At 45.4% G+C, this 22,631-nt stretch overlaps 8 protein-coding genes across 8 annotated transcripts; 5 read left to right on the top strand and 3 right to left on the bottom strand.

The window, feature by feature from the left end:
* Positions 1 to 655: 655 nt before the first annotated feature.
* On the top strand, positions 656 to 2,910 carry V1508DRAFT_59325 (uncharacterized protein). Its single transcript, XM_066942965.1, has 4 exons — positions 656 to 703; positions 765 to 1,170; positions 1,238 to 1,901; positions 1,951 to 2,910. Exons 2-4 carry the CDS (start codon positions 835 to 837, stop codon positions 2,673 to 2,675), a joined length of 1,725 nt encoding a protein of 574 aa, XP_066796991.1. The 5' UTR covers positions 656 to 703; positions 765 to 834; the 3' UTR covers positions 2,676 to 2,910.
* A 2,407-nt stretch (positions 2,911 to 5,317) lies between these two features.
* Positions 5,318 to 6,573, bottom strand: V1508DRAFT_59295 (uncharacterized protein). The gene is made up of 2 exons (XM_066942964.1): positions 6,259 to 6,573; positions 5,318 to 6,203 (listed from the first exon to the last, which is right to left on the bottom strand). Exons 1-2 carry the CDS (start codon positions 6,303 to 6,305, stop codon positions 5,402 to 5,404), a joined length of 849 nt encoding a protein of 282 aa, XP_066796990.1. The 5' UTR covers positions 6,306 to 6,573; the 3' UTR covers positions 5,318 to 5,401.
* An 805-nt stretch (positions 6,574 to 7,378) lies between these two features.
* On the top strand, positions 7,379 to 8,165 carry V1508DRAFT_414338 (uncharacterized protein). Its single transcript, XM_066939912.1, is given in 2 exon segments — positions 7,379 to 7,416; positions 7,433 to 8,165. The coding sequence occupies 1 exon segment, from the start codon at positions 7,688 to 7,690 to the stop codon at positions 7,976 to 7,978; it is 291 nt and encodes a 96-aa protein (XP_066796989.1). The 5' UTR covers positions 7,379 to 7,416; positions 7,433 to 7,687; the 3' UTR covers positions 7,979 to 8,165.
* A 3,083-nt stretch (positions 8,166 to 11,248) lies between these two features.
* On the bottom strand, positions 11,249 to 12,176 carry V1508DRAFT_414333 (uncharacterized protein). Its single transcript, XM_066939911.1, has 2 exons — positions 11,645 to 12,176; positions 11,249 to 11,583 (listed from the first exon to the last, which is right to left on the bottom strand). The coding sequence occupies exon 1, from the start codon at positions 12,137 to 12,139 to the stop codon at positions 11,819 to 11,821; it is 321 nt and encodes a 106-aa protein (XP_066796988.1). The 5' UTR covers positions 12,140 to 12,176; the 3' UTR covers positions 11,249 to 11,583; positions 11,645 to 11,818.
* A 488-nt stretch (positions 12,177 to 12,664) lies between these two features.
* On the top strand, positions 12,665 to 13,351 carry V1508DRAFT_59243 (uncharacterized protein). The gene is made up of 2 exons (XM_066942963.1): positions 12,665 to 13,205; positions 13,267 to 13,351. Exon 1 carries the CDS (start codon positions 12,759 to 12,761, stop codon positions 13,134 to 13,136), a length of 378 nt encoding a protein of 125 aa, XP_066796987.1. The 5' UTR covers positions 12,665 to 12,758; the 3' UTR covers positions 13,137 to 13,205; positions 13,267 to 13,351.
* On the top strand, positions 13,003 to 13,658 carry V1508DRAFT_414331 (uncharacterized protein). Its single transcript, XM_066939910.1, has 2 exons — positions 13,003 to 13,205; positions 13,267 to 13,658. The coding sequence occupies exon 2, from the start codon at positions 13,403 to 13,405 to the stop codon at positions 13,601 to 13,603; it is 201 nt and encodes a 66-aa protein (XP_066796986.1). The 5' UTR covers positions 13,003 to 13,205; positions 13,267 to 13,402; the 3' UTR covers positions 13,604 to 13,658.
* A 473-nt stretch (positions 13,659 to 14,131) lies between these two features.
* On the top strand, positions 14,132 to 16,135 carry V1508DRAFT_383998 (cytochrome P450). The gene is made up of 2 exons (XM_066937760.1): positions 14,132 to 15,550; positions 15,603 to 16,135. The coding sequence occupies exons 1-2, from the start codon at positions 14,261 to 14,263 to the stop codon at positions 15,798 to 15,800; spliced, it is 1,488 nt and encodes a 495-aa protein (XP_066796985.1). The 5' UTR covers positions 14,132 to 14,260; the 3' UTR covers positions 15,801 to 16,135.
* Positions 16,136 to 19,706: 3,571 nt separating this feature from the next.
* On the bottom strand, positions 19,707 to 20,021 carry V1508DRAFT_414327 (uncharacterized protein). Its single transcript, XM_066939909.1, has one exon. It carries the CDS (start codon positions 19,964 to 19,966, stop codon positions 19,715 to 19,717), a length of 252 nt encoding a protein of 83 aa, XP_066796984.1. The 5' UTR covers positions 19,967 to 20,021; the 3' UTR covers positions 19,707 to 19,714.
* Between the last annotated feature and the right edge of the window lie 2,610 nt (positions 20,022 to 22,631).

Below are 22,631 nucleotides of genomic sequence, written 5' to 3'. Positions count from 1 at the left end.
GATGACGGATGTAAATCCGCCAAACTTGCGATGGCGGATGGCGGATGGCGGATACGGTCAAATTAGGCGGATATCCGCATCCGTCACAGCCCTATGTGCTATATGCACGATAGGAAACGAGTGGGATACTTATACAGTGTGAGATAATATTAGCGTGTTGAAAGATTTCATTGGGTTGGTTATGGCTCCGTGGCTGGTACCCAGTAAAATTAGGTTCACACATTTGGAAAAAATCGAAAAATGTAGTCAATAGGGTTAGGGTTAACTCTATTGGGACTAACCTGGATGCACCATACTACAAAGAGTACCGAATGAAAAACTTAAACTAAGCTTTTGACCTATTCCTTTTATACCCCCCTGAAACCCTGTTCCAACTTTAAAAGATGCAATCGTCAATAACCCTTGCCCTACTTTTTGTTTACCGTCAACAATTGGGACGCGTTTTGTTTACTAAACTTGCAGCAGTCTCCTTGTGTCTCCCCCCTTCAATTACACTCTTCCAATATACTAGCCGTACATTTTAATTTAACTTATTGATTGCATTATGGAGAACGTTGAAGTAACCGTTACGGACTCCCAATACTGTCGCAAGTGCCCATCATGTCGTCGCAGATTCGTTTGCGATACCCTTGAGGAGCTAGCAGAGATGTTGACGGGGGTGGACGGTCAAGCTTTTAAAAGTTGCCAGAAGTGTCGTCACAAGGTGGGTCTTTAATGACTTCGAGATTTCGAGATGAGCAAATGTTCATAATCGTCTATTGCAGCGCAGAACGAAAAATCAAACTGGCGTGCCGACGCGGGCAGGCTTTGACCTTGACAAATGTTGCGAGACACATGAAGAATTTGTTGAAGCAGTCTTCCTCATTCTTGAAGCTCCACGATAGTCATGAATACGCTGCTTCTCTTCAACCTCTGAGGATAAGAGCGACCCTCTCCGCGACCATTTTGGTCGACAATGGTTTCTCGATTGCGTCCTGCGCGCAAACTACGGACGGCGATTTGCAGAAAAGAGCCGTAATGTTACTTCGAAGCGACATCTTCGATTGTTTGGGATACTATTTTCATTTGCAACTTGCACATGAAAGACGTGATGGAGCGAAGTACAGGTTTAGTTGTCCTGCTTCCGTCAAACATAGACCTGCAGTCCGCGATCCATACAGCGGTACACTGGTAAGCCGTTATCTCCCCCCCCCGACTTTTGGTCATAACAGATGTCTAATGTCTTTTAGGGCAAAAGGAGTACTTCGAGTGCCAGGGCGAACTTCAGATAAGCTTTTCACAGGCCAATGCGTCCGCAACATTAATCTACGAACACATTGGTCATACCGAATCGGGGAAGTTCCGCATGACAGGTGAGGTTCGAAATTACATTGCCTCGCATAAGTACCTTGCCCCACGCCAAATTTATCAGAATCTGATCCAAATGACCAACGGATTGGATTTTGAGAAATATGAAGCGCACGTAGTGACGAGGCAGCATGTCTACAATTTCTGGCTTTCCCTGACAAAAGGCGACTGGCAGAGGGACGCTGATGATTTTAAATCCGCTCAGCTCCTAGTGGCCGAGCAAGATGGATATGAACTAGTCCACGGTCTTCAAGAGCCCGGCATCTCATTGGCCTTTCTTACGCCTTGTTCCACGGATAGTCAGAAGTTCAACCGCGCCAAGATGACGGAGATCTTCATTGACTCCACATTTGGTACGAACAGGCATGGGTTTGAACTCTACTGTGTACTTGCGGAGCACGATCTAGTGTCGCTTCCGTTGTCCTATCTTCTGATTGACACGCGAGGGATTCAAGAAGATGGGAAGAGAGGATCACGGTTGACACAGTGGTTCATGGCATTGCGGAATGCTGGGTTGAAGCCGACATTTATCCATACCGACAAGGACTTCGCAGGTATGAAGCTCTCTCTATGGTACTTTATTCCTAATCGATTTCGTAATAGAGGTCACTGCGGCAAGTCTTGCCTTTGGCAGAAACAACAGTAATTGCAATCATCATCTTTGTCTATGGCATAGCCTGCGTGCTATCAGTCAACATATCAGCGGCAAGTCAGAAGGCAGAGGTGGTGATTCAGTTGATACTGTTCGAGCATCCACGCGAAAGGCAGCTCTCCCTCGGTATCTGCACTTTCTGTGTGACGAGACGGAGTGGATACTTTCAAGAGGCCTCAAAAAACCGTGTGCCGCAGATCAGGCCAATGTTCTTCGTACCGTGATTAAGCGGCATCTCCTCAGGCACCCTATTTTGCCCCAAGTTATCGTCGACATCGAGAGCGTTCCGGAGAGCCTTCGGTATCAAACTTACGAAGAGATTCATGCATCGTCCATTAAAGAGGTGCTTGAATACTGTAGGTTAATCGATCAGCCGAAGCTCTTTCGATATTTTTGGTGCAATTGGTGTCGACCCAGCGTGGGCATGTATGGTCGCGATGGGAGATCGCCTATTTGTCCGGCTGGCCGGGATCGAGCACAATACGGACCAAATCACGTGCTTCGTCCACTGATCATGTGCTGTTCAATGTGTCCCGATTTGCATATGCACCGACTGGATGAGGCTACTAGGACTGCAGAAAGCGCCCAAGCAGACAACAAGGCCTGTGGAAAGTGGAGACTACTATTTATAGTAAGCATTAATCAATCCCTGCAAATGTTCTTAGCGGCGCGATAGGTTATGGGCACAAAGTACTCTCAGGAGCAGGAGAATCCGCCACTTCTTGGGAGCGCTGCCCCAAAACATCAGGAGCCAGAATTAACAGGTACGTCTCAAGGAAAAGACCGGTGAGTGGGATCTTTGGGTGAATATTACCGTGTACAGCCAGAATAACCGCTCTGGATAAACGTGAACCGCGATACTGGTAAGACATTCTCTCAACATCAATCGGCGAGCGAGGGTACAATTGTCCAGTACGAGCTGCAGCGTGCTCTCCTCGTCTGGGTATTTACGGAGCTATGTTTTCAAAGAATACAGAATTATTCTTAGCGTGGCTGATCCGCCATCCAGAGTCCAATATAAAGGTGGTTAACCCTTTTTAACCTGTCTCATGAACATAAAACCATTCAAAATCCAGTGAGCTCTTCTAAATTATCTACAACCTTCTTTGCCAAACCTTGAGTTGACCAGGCACTATAAATTTACAATGACTGTTCACGTCAGCTACGACCCAGATTGCGATCAAAATTTCAGGCATGCGTACCACAATGCATTTCAAGCATGGATCAACAATAATCTCAGGTACACTAACCGAAACGGAGAAACCATCGAATTTGATCAAGCTCTCGTTCTGTAAGTTATCAACGACGCAGGGTCGGTATTTTCTGCTCACCAGACCGAAACAGCAACGTGCTTCATCAGACGAGCAGTACCCATGATCCCGACCCCGATCCTCATGTCACCGTTCGTCTATCGAATCCCCAGTTGAGACAACAGGGATGTGGTATGTCCTACATTGGCGGCCAAACGGTGCCTCCGTGATACTTCCACGTCCAGACAACGACCACTCCAATAGGCTCAGAAGGGAACGGAGAAAAGCGAAAAAGCAAAGGAGAAAGGAAAGATAAAATGGTATACAGTTGGAAGTGCTGCTTCAACAAAGCCGGTAGCCGTGGTGAGCATAGGAGCAAAACAATATGAAGACTGGGAGCGAAAACGTACTGATGGTCAATCGAGAAGAATGCACTTGAAGCTAGCATGGTGCTGATACCAAGAGACGGGGGAGACATTGGGAATCATATAACTTGTTTGTTACGGTTTTTACCTGCGACTATCGGTTACCAACGTTACAATCAGAAGAGAAAGGACAGGGCTCGGATTAACATCTCTAGTCACTGCTCGCGACCAATTTGAAGAAGAATACTTTTGGGTAGAGGATAAGGAAACAGGGAGCAGATGTGAGAGTCAGGATGAGGAGCATCGAGTCTTATTGTTCTGAGCGGGACGACATTATCATCGTGGTAGCTGATTCTCTCCGCGAGGAGTGCGAAAATCCACCGTTAACTCTTCCCGAATTTGACAAACTTGTACAGTCCGTTCGGAGAAACAGAAAGGGCTTGCCAAAGACCAAAGCTCGATCCAAGTCATTGTCGGTTGAACGCCAGGGTCCGAGATATGAATCGCATCCTAGTCTGTAGTCGAACAGGGCCAGCTCACAGGACAGTGGCCTGTGTCTCTGAGACTAGCAAACGGTGTGGAAAGTATGACGACGCACAGCAAAGTCCCTCCTGATTCTCCCAAGAATACCACTGCTCATTCTGAAATGAGTTACTGCAATTGCAGAGCGTCGTTACAATCACTGAGGAGTGAGTCCTCAAGAATCGGTATAAAGATCCCTTGTGCGGTCACCAACGGCGTCAACATTCGTTGTTACGATTTGCGTCGTACTCTCCTGCTGACGAAGAGCATGACCACTACTCCACAGGGACCGAGGTCGCCGTAAACCGACGAGACAACTCACCACGCACCCCTCCCAAGTCATCTGTCGTTCACGTCTCAATCCCCAATTCTCCTGGAGCTGATATAAAGTGTCCATGCCATCACTTGTATGGTGCATTTCGTTTAGTCGCTGAATTTTTGCGCCCTCGGACCAACCACCACACCAAAAAAGACATCAACTACAGCAAATCATAATAAATCACCCAATAAAATACGTCACGGTCTTTCAAATGCTAAAATTAATAGAACTTAGTTTGATCGCTCTTAACATAATTGGAAATGCAAGGGTTATGCTTTGTGCTCTGTGGGCGGGGTACAAGGGTGGTTTACTATGGCGAACGGCTCACTATGAAACGTGAGGTACCGTCAAAAAATAAGGTTCATGCATTAGATAATAGTACAAATGTCGAACCCTGAACCTATAAAGTTACGTGTTATTCGTTATAATCCACATTTTCGCCTGACAATTATTCGATGATTTTATTCGCAAATGCTGGATATTGCATATTCGAGTATCGACGAATAGCATAATTACGTGCAGGCGCAATTCGAGACCGCAATTTGCAGAACAGGCCACGGCCAACCGTCGCACACTGCTTCACACATCCATTGATTTTGGACGAAACCGACCTCTATTAGGAGAATCCAATTTCGGGTCGTGCTTGTCTTGTCCGTGTTCTTTGATTCTTTGCAGCACCCTCGACAGTGAAAGCTGTTGAAGGCAGCAGCGTCGTCGGATTTGGTGGATATCCAAAAAAGACGCAACTTAGCCACGTTTGGTTTGCGATTAAACAACATTCAAATGGCATCTTAGACCCCGTGTTGGACTAATATGTTGTGCAGATGTGTCGCAACCAACAAGGCCCCGCTCCAAAACATAGGAGTCAATACATAGGACCGCTTACATACAGACCACCATAACTGCTGCTGTATCAAAAAATGTAAACTCCTGGGTGGGTGTCCTATCAAACCTCCTTCTTCTGTCCTTCAAAGGCATCATTACTTAAGACGATCTCGTCCCTCTCCCACACGAATGTCAACGCCGCAGCCATTGGACCTAAAAGTACTGTCCGCAGCAAAATCTGCCAAAGAGTAGTAACCCATGATAATTCTGAACCTGAGTGCTGCTTTATTGCAGCTGTTTTCAGGGTGAATGCCCAAATGATATATGCAATAGATGAAACAATGAAATCCCACTGCATAAACCAGTAAGCACCTTGAACAACCGATAGAGCCTGGGTAGCAGAAAAGGGTGAGGTTGGCACGAAGAGGTGACCGAACATAATGAGATCGCTGCATTCGGGAGCAAACAACCCTGGAAAGAGATATGCTGATACTGACAGTGTCATTGTAGCAATATATGCTAGAGCCGCAATTGACAGGGTGACGATGTATACCAACCGGAGATAAGTACGCGGAGTGGCTGATGACCACGAATATAGAGAACCCAGATGCGAGCTATCGAGCACTGCTTTCCACACCCATAATGCAATGGAACACCATACAGGAAACAACTGCCAGAGCAATATTGTAACGACTTTTCCATGAGTATTGAAAGTAGATGAGGCATTCAAAGACATCAACGTCGAAGGAAGAATGAATCCAGTGACCACACTCAAGGGCAGTGCTCTCAGATCACTTTTGTCGATTGCTATACCGCTTGATTTCGACGTCACGGTCGGTGAGGTGCTGAGGTGAATAAGGAGGTATAAGGGGCCAGCCAATGCAAATCCCATCGTCTGAATGAGAAGTCCGTAGACCGTTGTACTAAGTCAGTCAGATTTTATTTACGCAGGGTTTCCAGAAGCAGCTTGAGACTCACAAGGAAATAAGATAGCCTCTATTCCCTTTCCGAATACCCTCGAGCATCGTCAGTGCCCAGGAGGCAACTGTTTGACCAGCAAACAAGAAACTCAACAGCGACAAGCCAGCGTGACTACCATTCGCAATTGGCCAAAAAAAAGGTAATCAAGCCTCGGAGCAAGTCATCCACGGCCGCGTAGCTAATAAAGGTCTTGTCATAAGTCAGAGACAAATTTCGGTCTGGTAATTCGCGCTTATCAACCAGCCGATTGACTAGAGTGTACAAGCCGTTGGTTGTGGAAAATGCGTGAAGTGCGCCGCCTCCGAATACAAGTAGAGCGCTCAACAATAAATTACTGATTTTTATCTTCATTTTCAGACGTTTCTTCCGCATATGGCGGACGATGTCACTCTCTTTAAATAAGCCACAAGCATCTTTAGAATGAGTGCCAGGGAGCTGATTTAATCCATTGTGGCTGCAGACAAAACAGACATGTGTGACGAAATTAAGCCTGCGCATCAATTGCGATAGTCTGCCATAGAGGCTTGATAAGCTAACGTGAACTGGCGCAGCATGTTTCGGATTTGTCACTCAGTCTGAAACTATTGTTCTGGCAAGTTGTGACTAGCGCAAGCACGACCGAGATTTTGAACGCGATTTTGCCCAAACGAGAGCGAGCGAAAAAAATGACACTTCTGTCGTGGCCGTGCCCTGAGAGGGTAAGGATGGTAGAAAGGTAGCCGTAAAATAGCAAGTATGATTAGCAAACTCGTTCTAAAGTATTGGTTTATACCGCGCATGGACTGGATAAGTTTGTTGTCTAGCTCATTTTGATACCCCCGACAGTACACGGCGCACAATCGTTTTCAGTACTATTGATAATATATTTGAAGCTACAGTTCGTTCTAACTATCGTACGTGCATATTTTTGGGCGTACTAACTGGGATCCTTGCAGATAGCCAACCGGCCATGCACCGCATTTGGAGACTAACCCTTAACCTTAATGTTGAGATGCATCTCAAACGTTTAGGATGAACTACACTAACCTCTTTAAGAGTAATTTCCTGTCATAACGACTTTTCTGGTCAAAGGCTGGATGCGATACGATATCGGCAGATTTTGATAGGGCTGGACACGATACGATATCGCCGGGGTTTGCCCATATCGCATATCGTATCGCCGGGCAGAAAAAGTCTGGCGATATTATCGCCCATTTTATCGCCGAGTAGGCGATATCGTATCGCCTATATCGTCCAAAATGCGATACCATATCGCCAAATTGGCGATACAGGGTGAGGGTAATGTGGTGACCAATCGAGCATTAGAAGTATAAGTAGAGGTCGAAACCTCCTGTGGATATCATCAATTCAACTCTATTGAAGTAGGACATCAAGTTTTAATAGAACTTGGCTATCAAAGCTATCCGCATCTCTACATCATATCCCAATGTCTAACAGATCCCTCCGCGGTCCACGTACAAGTCACGAGCCGGAAAATCTTCATCCCCGTTTGCGTCCCGAAGTCGACTATTACCTCCTCAATGACGGTAGTGATGAAGAAGCAGAGCCTGAAGATCGACTTTTTAAAGTACCTCGATTGGATTCAGAATCAACGATTGATGGATCTGTCGACAACGTGGCAGGAACAGGCGTCTTACCTGCAGAATCAGTTTCTCAGGTACTAGAAGACACGTCAGTTGCCGAAAGTACATCCAGCACGTCAGAGATCCCGAGCTAGATCTGTTACTGAGTGGCTCTGGGCATACTTCAGCGTTACAGTATTACCCAACCACAATAACCAATTCATCAATAAGAGGTGTGAGAAATTGGAAGTTGATAAAGAAATTCGCTGTCAGCAGCCTGGCTGCGACTGGAAGACCTTCAATTCAGTTAGAAGGACATCGACCAGTAATATGAAGCTTCATCTGCAAAAGCATGGTATTACAAATGGCGTTAGTGTTTCGCCTCCCGGACAAAGATCAATTATTGCTATTTGGAAACGCAGAGCTGAGCTCTCTCATCAGGCAGTGCTTGAAAGAAATCTCCTCCGATGGACGATTAGAGAGTTGCAGCCGTTTACAGTTATAGAAAGACCTACATTTCGCGCAATGTTTGCAGATCTCTCTGGAGTTACATTACCGTTTGGATCTCGACGCACTCTACAACGTCGCATTGAATCGGAGTTTGTGCAATACCGGTTAAAACTGAAAGAGGAATTAGCCGCAACCTGCAATACAACTGCACTTTCCCTGGATGTCTGGACAAGCAAATATTCTATCGCAGTTCTCGCGGTTATAGGCCACTGGCTAAATCAAGAATTGAGTACCAAGAACGTCTTCTTGAGTTTAGGGAGATTGAAGGGGCACATACCGGTGAAAATTTGGCAGAAATGACAGAAAACCATAGAGCATGACCTGGAGTACAAGCTCTTGACAATTACTGCCGACAATGCGAGCAATAATGAGACATTAGTCTCAGAACTCCATTTCAATCTCTTGACGAGACTTGCAACAGACAGCACCATGTCGGACAATAATACCCTACGATTTCATGGCCTTGATAGCTATATACGCTGTCTGGCGCATATTCTTAATCTTCAAGGAAATACTCTCAGTTTTGAAATCAGGCGACGTCAACAGCGCAAGCGAGGCATGTGATAAACTCCGAGAGGGGAAAGAGATCGGACCACAGTCTGGGATGGCGCGCCTCCGAATTCTAGCTCTGTGGGTTGCTAGCACTCCCCAACGAAAACAGAGCTGGAAGAACATATGTAAAATTAATGGCTTGCGAGATAAGCTTATTTCTTATGACGTTGACAACCGGTGGAACTCCACCTACCAAATGCTAGACGATGGACTCGCTTCAAAGAGGCAGATCGAATAGTTTATTCGATTACAGAATCAGATTCCTCGCTTTTCCTTGGAAGACTGGAAGTACTTGCAACAAATACATAAAGTGCTTACGAGATTTAACGAGTTCACATTGCTAGTGTCAAGTGGTACGCCACAGATCAGTCTCGCACTTAGCATCTATTACGAGCTCTCGGACCTTCTACAGGATGCAGCTGAATGTAAGGATGAATTCTCCGAACTCAATGCAGATATTGCTGCTGCCGTTGAAGCCGGATTGGCTAAGTACCAGAAGTATTACACGTTTATGGATGAATCGGACACCTATTACGCAGCGGTGATGCTAGATCCGCGCGTTAAAGCAGGCCTGTTGCAAAAAGAGCTTGGCGAAGATGGTGAATTTGTTGTGAACGAAATCAAGGAGAGACTTCATAGAGAGTAGAGCAGAAACCAGCTCACGATTCATTAGAGAGACAGTCTAGTTTAGAGGCTAGAATGTTGCAACGACTGCAGCCTAAAAGAGAGCAGCAATCCGATATCGATCGATATTTTAAAAGTGAAACCATTGACATTACAGGAGTAGTGTTGAATGAAAAGAACTGGCTCTGTGCTTGGTGGAGAGCTCATCAAGAAGAATTCCCTCGGATGGCATACCGGAGTAGTGTTGAATGAAAAGAACTGGCTCTGTGCTTGGTGGAAAGCTCATCAAGAAGAATTCCCTCGGATCGCATTAGCAGCCTGGGATTACCTTGCAATTCCGGCATCGGAAGTTGCCGTGGAGAGAGTATTCAACAAAGGACGGGACCTAATACGTCTCAGAAGACATTCTATGTGTCCAGAAACTATGAGAATGCTCATGTTGCTGAGAGACGGGTACGCCTTTGAGGACGCTTAGCGCCTGTCGTCGTTGTCAACAGTACACGAAGGGTTGGCAACATTTTCACCTTGCTCTTTTCCTCCTCCTCGTTTTTGCCTTTCTCTATATGTACATATGGGAACTAAAATCTTCCTATTATTCTCTTTCATTTTCTTGTACGCTTTTTTTGGCAATAGAAATAGAACTAAAGAGGGCCATGACATGCCTGATGCAGTTTTCGGTAATGTTTCCAACATTATATAATTCAAAGAATTAATGTTCATTGTTTTCAAGCTGCAAAGTGGCAAAATGTGTTAAAAAAGTAGGGTCAAGGTCTTAAAAGTCGCCGATGTGAGTACAGCAAGAGAGTCACGTGCGCTTTGAGGCGATACGATACTATATTCACCCAGCATATCGTATATCGCATCGCCTTACGGGATATTTTAGGCGATATTATCGCTCAAAATATCGCCAAGAATTTTCCCTGGCGATATCGTCTCGTAGGCGATATCGTGTCCAGCCCTAGATTTTGACCATAACGCATATCGTATCGCCTGTCCGAAAATTCTGGCGATATTATCGCGTATTTAATCTATTGCCCATATCGCATAAAATACGATAGGATATCGCCTACTAGGCGATAATGCGCATGGATGACTGTACAAGATTAGTTAGTTTAACACTGTTAAAGTAGGGCATAGGGTTTGGCAAGGTTCAGCAGACTCCTTTGCCTTTTCACGGCAGCGGCCGACCAGTGACAGAGAATGAGAAGCATTCGGCATGCATTTGTGCCGTCAAAGACATGCCTTCCAACATGTTGCGCAACACCTCCGCTGAACTGAATTCCAGAGTTAAATGAACTTGCGACGCCGATGGAGAGATGCTGGCAATATGATTTTATCGGGGATGTTCTACTCGCCATACTTAGAACAAATAGCCCATTGAATATGGTTCGATTGAACACAATTGGGCCGCAAAACCAACGTGGCTCTTCACTCGCACCGAAAGTGGCCCGCTGCTTACACCCGAGCGTTCTGAGAACACTCAGTAACTCGTTGCCTTAACCCCGACTGATCTATGCAAAAATTCGTTACCAATAATCCAACGACAGCATGAACCTGATAGAGCTGCACACAAAAACGACTTCACGAATAATTCGCATCGGATACCAATAAATTACCTTCGGCTGCTTATATAATATTCTTATAATATTCGTACTCGTAAGAATATTATCGTATGATTCATAAATCCTAGATAGTACTAATATACTGAGATTGATATCCATCTCGCAGCAACACCAGACGCCTCATATTCTCCAGCTTCCTCCGTAAGACTAGCAAATCAAGTCCTCTGTTAGGGCTAGGGTCACAGTTACACACAACGCTTGGGCGGTTATAGATTCTGACGCTGTCGTCTGAACCCATCATGTTTCACGACGACTAACGTTGGTTTGGCCACAGTTTGCAGTTCTTATCGCGAGCTTAAAGATACACATTTTATTATCACTAGGGGTGTCCACGAATAGTGAATATATTCGTACGCGAATATCGAATACGATTTTCACTGACGATTTCTTGCTTACTAATGCGAATACGAGTACAATCACTTCTATTCGTAAATTAATCGAATACGAATAAGGTAAGTTTCTTCATTCATGTGCAGCCCTATGTGTACCTCAGTCACCAACACAGTTAAGTAGGAGAACGTCGTCGGCATTATTCTGATCGCGTTTGTCTACACCATGCGTACGGATGCATTCATTGCATTGCGGCTGTCGCACAAATTTAGTTTGGAGGGAAGCATTACAACTCTTGAATTGTTTTGCTCATCCATGTAGCCAATTCCTTACTATAATAAATGTTACCCGAAATTTTCACTCACGAACCTGGATCGCCGGTTTGTTGCCCATGGCCTTTCTCTTAGCTGTAACTCTTGTGGCATTTCGTGGGAGTTTTCTGTGACTCCGCTGGCTCTTGTCGGAAGGAGGAGTGGTCGGCGCCACGCTCCGTGAGGCGCGCCTCGCCCTGGCTGATTGTGGATCGGGTTCGGCATAAACGAGACTCATGACGTAATCGGAATAATATTGCGACCCAAATCGAGATATGCCAATACGCTGAAGGCGAAGTGGGTGAGAATGGCTTGTAACCACAATTGGCCGCGTTGTATTCATCAGGATTTTGACAGACAGCAGCATACGTAAGCGAGATGTCAAAGCTTCAAGCAATCGTGCTACACACATTCCACATGTCGCCTACTCAAACAGTATTTTACAAATATTTTGTGAGCTTAATGTGTGAGTTCTCGCCGGATATTTGAATTACAGCTTTTCTGACTCTAATGGAAGCCTGAAATGCCCGATGTACGCATTGAACTATTTAGAGGAGTTGCCGGAATCTGTGATGATTACACTACCCAGAGCGCTGCCTCAATTTTATACGCACCGGCCCTCTGCGAAGTAAACGTCTGATCAGCGATCGCTATGACGCAAACTTTCCCACCCTTGCTCCTGGCATTCACCTGCTCTTTCCTTATTAATGACGACTCATGTCCGCCTCCATGACCCCGCTCGTACCGCCGGATCGTATCGGCGCCTAGAAAACTCGGCGTTTCGTCAACTCGAGCCATGCGGGATTGAAGTTATCCATCTGTCACGGATATTGTGCAGACAAATATTCTGGGTGTGATGGAGTCTTCCGTGTCCGAGGAGTATTTCCCTTGGTCCTGGTAACCTATCGCCACCCGTCTGTTCGGCAGCTAACGATGACCTGGCCTCTGCCGTTTCCCGGAACCCAACTCGATTGGGGGGTTTTGCTATGCTCCCGATGAGCGAGCCTGCTACCGCCGCGAAGGAGCTGGAGTGTTGTGTGAAGAAGCCGGGCTTTGTTGGTGCCTTGGTGGACAATCATCTGAATGGGCAATTCTACGATGACGAGCGCTTCTGGTCAGTCTTCGAGAAAGCGCAGGAGTTAAATGGCCCGATCTATATTCACCCCTCGTTTGTAGCGGTTCTATGGTTGACAATTCAAGGGAACTACAGCGATTCGTTCGCTATGGCTTTGAGTGCTTATGGCTGGGCTTGGTATACCGAAACCGGGCTTCATATCCTGAAGTTATTCGCCAGTGGGCTCTTTGATTGCTTCCCCAAGTTAAACATTGTGATTGGGGACATGGGAGAGATTCTAACATTTTAACTCGAACGCATTTTCCTCCAGAAGGCAAAGTCTCAAGCATGTATAGAGGTCATAGCAACCTGTAGTTGTGTGAGTGTCAGTTTGTTTTGTGTGCTGGAAGAGAGCATGTTCACTACTAACTAGTTGCTAGCGAAACGCGAATCGCAGCGCGCTGAATTTGACCTCAATGAGAGCTACGCGACTCATGAGGCCATTTTGAAGCCGTCTCATCGTTTCTGGAGCAGCATGACAATCTTAGGTGTGATGTTGCTGTTCAATCACCGAGGATGAAAGTGACACTCCTGTCGACCTTTTTAATCAAGAACGATATCTCCGTGGCGACTTGCGTACAAAGTGGAGACCAGGAATTGCAGAGGCGAACTTCAATGATTCTCAGGAATGACGTGTTCGACTGCACAGGATATTACTTTCGTTTGCGACGGGTCAACGACAGGCCCGAGGGAGCAATTTTAGTGATCTGTTCTTAGTTGTCTACTTTTGGTTCTCACACATGTTCTCTTTCACTCTGGTCGTGTATATAAGGAGGGGTTTGTCCCTCCCGACCTAAGGCATCTGTGGTAGCTACTCACTATGCAGAACAATCGTAGTCACTCCATTGTGCCGCCGAAGTCACTGCGATAGACTGCCTTTGCTAAACCATATCGGTTAGTGGACCGTGCCACTTACTCGCTTTAACAATCTGTCGGAGTGTCCCATACAATTTTAGGTTTTTATTCTACTGGTCTGTCGAACGATCAGAGTTGCTACAGATTACTTCCTATAGAGGTAGAAGTCGATGCCATTACCCAGCCATCTCTCTTCAGTTTTAATGCCCGTATTTATTTATTGAGGAATTGTACTTGAAAATAATATAATTCCCGTATATTTCAGCACTAGAGTCGGCATTATCGTTTTGGTGAAGGAGTGATCGGTGATATCTTAAATGTCTAAACGTGGGGCGCCAAAACCGTACGCTGTGCTACGTCAAATTCGAGCTTCTGCATCTTCACACGTGAAATTTTAGTGCGTACGGTTTTTGCCTCGCTGCCGGCCACAGGGAACAGTCGGTGCGCTTATATACGGGCCCCTGTGAGTCTGGATGTAGACCTCATCCCTCACTCACTTACTGCTCGACTACCAGAAATATGTTAAGTCTCGAATTAATTGCGGCTGTCGTGGCTATAATCGTTACTGGCCTAACCTTGCAACACGTCCTTCTGTCTGCGGGAAATGATGAGCCACCATTCATTAAGGGCCCTATTCCTTGTCTAGGTTCAGCATTCTCATTCGCGAGGGACCCGCAGCCACTCCTACGTAGCCTCCAACATAAATATGGGCGGATCTTTACAGTCTATGTCGCCGGCCAACGAATGACATTCCTTTGGGATCCGATTTTCGGCAACCGACAAGCATGGAGCAACACAAGCTCTCTATCGCTGGGGCTCTTCATGCAATACATATTGCAATCGCTCTTCGGATACACCAAATCCGTAGCTGCCGATTTCGAATTTCTAGACCATCTTGCGAAGAAAGTTGTAGCTGTCCTGAGCTCAAAACCGTTGCTCGCAGACATCACTAAGACGTTACAAGCGACGTATCTCAGTCTGGTCGATGACAACTCACGATACGCGAACAGTAATGACGAAGTTATCGACTTGTATGAGTATTGTCGACATAACGTGTACTACAGCTCAGCAAGAGCTCTGTTCGGGTTGGGATTTCCATTCGAAAAAATTTATCAACCGTACATCCGCTTCGAAGACGACATTACAAAGTTCCTCAAACGATATCCTCGATTTTTGAACAGAGAAGGATACAAGGCGCGGGAGAAAGTGCTGGACGAACTAGGTTCTTTCTTCATGGACCCTCATCGCGTATCGCAATCCTCAGTTCTGGTACGCTCGTTATACGACATCTTCATGGCCAGCACGCACAAGTCTCCCGCTGATTTCGCAGGGTATTTCTTCGCGATAATCTTTGCTTCCAAATCGAACTCTGTTCCGGCTGCGTTCTGGGTATTAGCGAATATAGTTGCAGATGCGGGACTAAAGACCGAAATAGAGGGAATAATTACGAAACATTATGATCCTGAGTCGGACGAGTTTGAGTGGACTGCACTGATGGAAGATCCGTTGATTATGTCGTGTTTTAAAGAGACTATGAGGCTGAACACAAATATCTTATCATCACGACTAGTAACGCACGATCTCACACTCAAAGTCGCGAACAAATCTGAAGACGACTCAAAAAACGTAAGGTTACGAGAGGGGAGCATACTTATGATGCCACTGAATATGTTACATTGGAATCCAGAGGTGTACCCTGACCCTATGAAATGGATCGGCAAACGATTTTTAGAGGAGAATCAAGGCATTTTGATCCGCAATGTAGATAAGTGGCGTTCCTACGCACCATGGGGCGGCGGTGGTCATATTGTATGTCTTCTGTATTTTCTTGATGAGGTTTTTGCTTAACGACAGTGGACAGTGCCCTGGACGATATCTCGCAGTTTATGAAGCGGTTATACAATTAGTATACACACTCGCTTTGTTTGACGTCGAGCCGATCGAAGATCTGCCGGCGCCAATTATAGGCGATCGATATGGTGCGGGTGTGCTAAAGCCTGACAGAGGGTATCATGTTAAATTTACGAGACGAAAGACGCCATTAATGTCTGTTGCCTGAATATGTATGAGGCAGAGGTGGCTACTTCAATGGGTCTGCTGGTACTATTGCTGGAACAAGAACTTTGAAAGTCTGCAATTATTGCCCTGACCTAGGTTTATGATTTGAGAACAACGCCACATAGAACCGAGCGATAAAGTGCATAATTGAAATCAGCAGCTGTCATAATATAGAAATTAGTGTATGGGGTGCCCTATCGTTTGAGAACACTGCAGAACCGAATGGTGTTAAGAACAGGTGATAGGTAACCCATTCCAACGTCAATGGACCCGCGGCTAGGGAATTGTAGACAGAACAATCACAATTACCAGAATCAATACGGAGTTGGTGACAACCCTGAAACCCTTGCCTGCAAGCGCTCCTAATCTATGTCGGCCATCAAAAATATTCGTTTTGAGAGACTCCACATCATGCAGAGCAACAATTTGCGTCCCACTTTCGCGTCTCATTTATCACACTTCCGGCACGTACTATTTAAGCCTTTACGGGCTAATCACCACCCGTGAATCTCAACAGAAGCCTAATACACATTGCGTTCAAGTCTTTTCACAACTGCCACAGTCAAGTCCTAAACGCCTGACCTCTTTTGCGGAAACATCTCAAAACTCCAGTAGGCTGCAAGTTGCCATTATTGGTGGTCGTCTATGAGCTATGGACCCAATAATCATCTTGACTTCTATTGTGACAAAACCTTTCGGATAGACAACCCAACCTGAAATATATGGCAATTAAGGAACGGATAAGGCCCAATATGACCTAGGTCACTATTCCTCGGTAACAGGGTCAGCATTCTACATGCTGCAGGGTCGTGCTGCGGCTGTTGCCTCTGTAGTCCTCAGCCTCTCTTGAATTAAGGGCCTTGGACTTGCTTGTACGTTAACGTAACCGAGACAAAAATCGAGCTACGATCACGTATTATATCTGACCAGCCGTTGGATATAGGCCTCTACCCGTTTCGCTTTTACGGGACCGAAATAAAGATAATATTATTAATGAGCAATGCCAGCAGCTGTCAGCAGCCTTGTGTGGCGCTTCACATGACGGGTTACTAGTTGCGTGCATGTCAATACGGCATAAGTCCGCGTATGCCATTATGGGCGTACGCTAACAGTGCTAAGCGCTACGTGGCCAGCATTAGTTATGCTCTCAGACCTTCAGCGAATACTTATTAACCATTATTGGCCAAGTCTACACGTCCACCTTCCATAAAAGCCCTGTTCACCTTCATGGTTCGCGATGAGCATCGAACCTTTATCCCTTGTGCCCATGCAGTTGTTCAGACTGAGAGGTCGGATGCTATGCAAGTCTTCAGAGAAGCTGAAATTGCGGCTGAGAATTGGAGACGTATGTGCTAGATGATAGCGCGACGGAGCAGAAAAATGAAAGAGGGTTCGAAGCTGAAGACGGAATGATCGAGATCTTCTGTGCGAGGTACAATCAATACAAACACTCATTCAGGCATAGGCGTAATTCCATAAGCCGAGCGTTGCCGAAGACATTTGATCCGCGCCATGTCATCTAAGAGAAATATTGAAAACAGCTGAAATCGGATGTGATAACAGATCGATCGAATTTTCTCTAAGCGCGCTGCATGCAAGATTGCGACCGAGAATAATTCGAAAGGAAATGTGGGCAGCATATGCTCGGCAATCATTCCGCGAGATTGTTACAGATCAAACGACCAATTTTATTGAGAATTTCCATAGTGTGACTAAGAAACACAATCATGAAAGCTCTAAGACAGAATTATGTATACACTTTTATTCTGCATCTGTATACAAGTCTAAACAATTAGGTACACATTAAATATCTCGTGGCACACTGACTTAATCTCGGCGAACAAGCTAAGGAAGATGCAACACACATAGCTGAAAACCGAAAAAAAATCTCAAAGGGGCCAAAACCAAAAATATGTCAGAGCTACGAAGTTCCCCTTGCTTGTTCAAAGTTGCTTGTTGATTAGTTGGAAACGATGATTCAGAACGGCGATGAGAATCTCGAGCTCGTCAAGCCGAACAATTCCAATGTGACTGTCTCTTCTTTAGAACACACTTTCTTCCGTGCCGTCCTATTTCTATGTGGATGTTACGTTTGATATCTTGTCAGAAGGGCTATGGCACGATTGTGCTTTTATGTTGGAAGAGAGTTGCTTCGAGATATGACGACCACGGACCCGAGTATCAAGAAGCCATACGATGAGCTGATTGTGCTCCTGCTCGTGTCCCTGAAATTAAGTCCACGTATCCATTTTCCGAACTGGAAGAAAGTCCAGTGATGCAAAAGTAAAAAGTCGTATTTCTTGCAGGGCGGGTGGGCAGCTTCTTTCGCCGAGGAGGACGGTGGCCGACATCTCGACTCTGCAGGCTAAGGTGGATGTGGCATTGGGTTGCGGTCGCGTCTTGGTGTATATATGTATCACAATAGAAATCGTCTGTGGCCCAAAAATTTGATGTTTACACCCAGACAACACAAGTACCCGTACGGTTTTAACAACGCGTATTCAACGGTGCTGACCACCGGAACAGTTCAACAGATACCCTGTACGTACCACGGATGTTTATAGCGCGTATTTTTGCACTGTTTGAACACGTCTTTATTCCAGCACTTCGTTATAGAATAAGAAATAGCCAGTAATGCAACGCAAGTCAGTAAGACTAGGGGTGGATACGATTACGGTACCGTCAAGTTTTGAGATTATCGTAAAGTTAATCGCAAAAATGAAGCTCTAATCGTAAAGTAATCGTGTAGTGAAGTGTAAAATTGCAAAGTAATCGTATAATAATCGTATTCCTTATTATGAAGGCATTACCTTTTGTTCAGTAGGTGTATCATTGGTTAGGGTTTAGAGACCCAAATGTCTATGTAACTACAAGATTTTTTGCGCGCAACCAACTTCATTGCTCGTATAGTTAATCGTAAACTTTGCAACCAATCGTATAGTAATCGTATTAGACTATACGATTAGACTATACGATTACGGGTTACGATCAATCGCAAATCGTATCCACCCCTAAAGACAGAAGTGTGTCGACGTTGAGTAACTGGTGACCTGGCCAGAGTATGGAGGAAATATGGTCGCCAGGGTGTAGCCGTTTCAAGCGAGATCCAGATGATCTACATCAATTAAACTCCTCGCTTTAGACTCTCGCCCTTGTTATCGCTTATGCGGCTCAGAATGAACAGAGGTACCAGGGGTTTCGAATCCGCACCCTTGACAAGGCTCACGTAGTAGTGACTAAGGTGATACGATACGAGATTCACCAGTGAATGTCGTTGATATCGTATCAATATCCCCTGGGTTAGTGTGGCAGTATAGTGTCCAGCCCTAACAACACTAAATTCTGAAACGAACCGGCCGTGCTTGCGGATGTGAGCTACGCCCAGAGCCGCACGACCAGAACGGCCCTACAAGGCCAGAAAGAAGGCAGAGCAGCTCAACAACGTAAGAAGCGGTGGAGATAGGAGCTAAGATATGGAGAGTGTCGCAGAAAAGTAAAGCTAAGAGCTAAGATAGAATAAATCCAACAGCAGTACACAGCAGCTGGTATTAATCAGATTCATATTCTGATTCAAGCTTCCCTCCGCTCACAACCAACCGCCGCACCAAACTCGGGATATTCATGGGACATCCCTTCTCTATACGACTAAATATTTCGCAACTAACTCAAACCCTCCCAATATTAGTAGCTTACGCATTTGTAATTGTTACTTGTATCCATAGGTATCCGTGAATATCCTTTCAGGATTTTGGCAATTAGTCTTGGCGTTTCTGTCAAAGTTGGCTTGGCATGGGGTAGTCTCGTAGTCTTGGCAAACCCTAAGTTGTTAAATTTATGTGAAAGATATGCTCTAGGTACAGTAATTTAACAATGAATACACCACAGAATAAAAAACTACAGTAGATCTATTTAATTTTAGCCTGCAGTAGCCTGCATCATACTATCGTATATTGGCCCTGTTTCCAATTCTGCATCAGGCAGCTTGGCCAGCCACCGATTTGGCACGCGGCAGGGCCCAGGGCCTAATCCGTTGACGGAAACGAGTACACTCGCTAGCAAAAAGCAATTTTGTGGCTGCTCTGGGAATCCCAGCTGCTCCTCCAACCAGAACTGCTGGCTGCCTCGCAATGAAGCGTTCATGAACTCGTCCATCTGCAGAACGACCATTTCGTCCAGGTGTCCCAACCTCAAGCATGCCAGCCCGTCGGACAACACACTGGTCCGAACCAGAGTGACAATATGAGTACATCCCCGAAATCGGGTCTCCGATCCTCCGGTCATGGAGGGTCGCACACTCAATGTCTAGTCCGCACACTGCGGTGGTAGGCGCCCGGTGAACGGTCATCGCTGTAAAATGGCGTTAACTCACTGCGATCAGTTTAGAATAGAACATGGTTTAAAAAGTAACATTGGAGAATTTCGTGTTAAGCTAAACCCTGAACCCTGAACCAATTGACCCGTTCCGAGATATTATTCCATGGATTCGTGTACGGTTGCGGAGGAGCTCGGCGAGTGCACAATTGAGAGGCGCATGAACCGCAGAGACAACTCTCTGGGCATATCAGGTGTGCGGTCCTCAGAATCATTTCCCGCGATCGAAACGTAAACTTATTTGACCAGAAGTTAGATATCAACTTCCCAACGACTCACCGATAAATTAATATACACATTTTCTGGTCCCAAAATATTGACTCCTAGAACTTCCAACTAACCACCGCAGTGAAGTGGATTAAGAAGATAAGCTCTATGCGTATACTGAGACAGTGTGTTAAGTAGTATGATATTACCATATATGAGTTCATTTTGTCAAACCAATGCGTATATGATACGAGCTCGTTTGAACTAGTATCATATGAGACTGATATTGTACGATATCGTATATGGTAATATATATGACAATATGAATCACATGATCAATTTTTACAGGGTTTCAGGGTCTTGTCGGTCATAAATATTGCGTCGGACTAAAATAAGCCCCCTTTTACTTCGTTAGTGTCCGACATCGTGTAAGGGCATCTCAGTCCAACTCCTCCATGGGCCTTGAATACGTTGTACTACATATATATTCTAGCGCATCAAGCACAAGGAAAAGGCAAAGGCATACAACAAAAAACTAAAAATCAAAAGCTAACGAATTCGCTATTCATCAACTCCTCCGGACGTATCGAGACCACTGTCAGCAAAAGATACAGTGCTATCTTTACCCAACCACGATTTGAGACACTCAATGGCCTCTATAGTCTCGATCCCAAGTCGATTCCTACGGTCCGTTATTGTTATCTTTGCACTTGAAAACAAGCGCTCAGGTTCTGCAGACATCGCCGGAATTAACAAAACATCTAACGCCATGATCGAGAGCGCTGGGTAAGACTTCCGCTGGGTAGGTTCTAACCACCACTGTCGCGGGTCTGTGACCTCAGGCAACACTGGAGCACGAGATACCTTGAACACTGGAGCAACGAGATACCTAGCGTATTCGTCCTGCTCAAGGCTAGACCCTCTCTTCTTCTCCGCCCACTTCTGGAATGAGTTCAGGGGACGACCAGCCGATTCTGATGACTGAGTAGGAACTGAGATTGCGGTAGACTTATACTCTGTAATCCAAAAGCAAAGCATTTGTTTCCGGCAAGGTGCATGCCACTCTTTGGGCCAGTTGTGGTCAATATAATCCCATTTCCATTGCGGCGACAATACTAAGGCGGCAATATACACTGGTGATCTCTCCGTCAAACTATAGTACTTATCCAACTTAGCCCAACCAGAGTTACAGCAAGGACTCATAAAGGGGTCATAAATGTAGGCACACTTTGCCCCCTCAAACTGTTCAAGCAAGAAGTCCATTGTTGGTAACACCTTATCAATAGTAGCACTACGTCCTTCTGTTACTAATGTCGCGTCGTAGAAATATAGAAGGAAGTCTTGAATTTTTTGCAAATCCTGCCAATCCTTTTCTGAGAATAAGTCATCGTCATTCTCTCGATATTGATGACAAAATACGGTGATTGCTGTCTTGAGCTTCATTGCAGTACTAATCATCATATACCAAGAGTTCCACCGTGTAGAATTATCTCGTACAAAGGTTACGGCCACCACTAATCTCTCTAAAATTGGCTAACCGTTGTGTGCTCCGCTGAATATACACCACGATATTTTGCAGCTTACCTAGAGGTCCCTTTTGTCGCCATTGTTGCATTTCTAGTTCTGTAGGTGTTGTCAATAAACCTCTATTATTCTCTACAGCAAGAGCTTCGGGGTCGGTAGGAAACAAGAAGGACTGAGCTGCCAAGTTGATAATATGACCGTTACCACGAAGTCTGTAATGTTGAGTGTCGTATGTAAATACTCGGTCGAACAATATTTACATCGCCAAATTGGCTTGCCCTTGTTGTCGAGAATGACCTCATTACGGCCTACCGGCGTGTGAAGCCAAACTTTAGAATAGCGCCTGGGCTTTGTAGTTGTAGCCGTCGACGTAGTTAGAGAAGACGATTGTCCTTAAGCAATCGGCGCACCAAGGACTTCCAATAATTCGCCGTCAAATTGCGAGAGCAAGTCAGAGGCCTGCGAAGTCATTTCTGCAAATCTATGTATATCGATTGGAATGACTTGTGTGTTGTTGAGATTGGTAATCACGTTGGACACACAAATTTGCGGAATTACCTTGAGTCTTTTATCATCGTAGCCTAAAAAGATCGAGGCACCGTTTACAGTTCGGTCCTAAATAAGGTATAAGGTTTAGGGTTATTTATGGTAATATATGGTCATATCATCAGGGGCCATATCGTATCATATCATACGGGTTCGCCCAAACTCGTATGATATGATATCATAT

Source organism: Lipomyces doorenjongii, assembly GCF_038497915.1.
Source record: "Lipomyces doorenjongii strain NRRL Y-27504 unplaced genomic scaffold V1508scaffold_14, whole genome shotgun sequence".
Classification (NCBI taxonomy): Eukaryota; Fungi; Ascomycota; class Lipomycetes; order Lipomycetales; family Lipomycetaceae; genus Lipomyces; species Lipomyces doorenjongii.
This window is presented reverse-complemented; position numbering and strand designations above follow the sequence as displayed.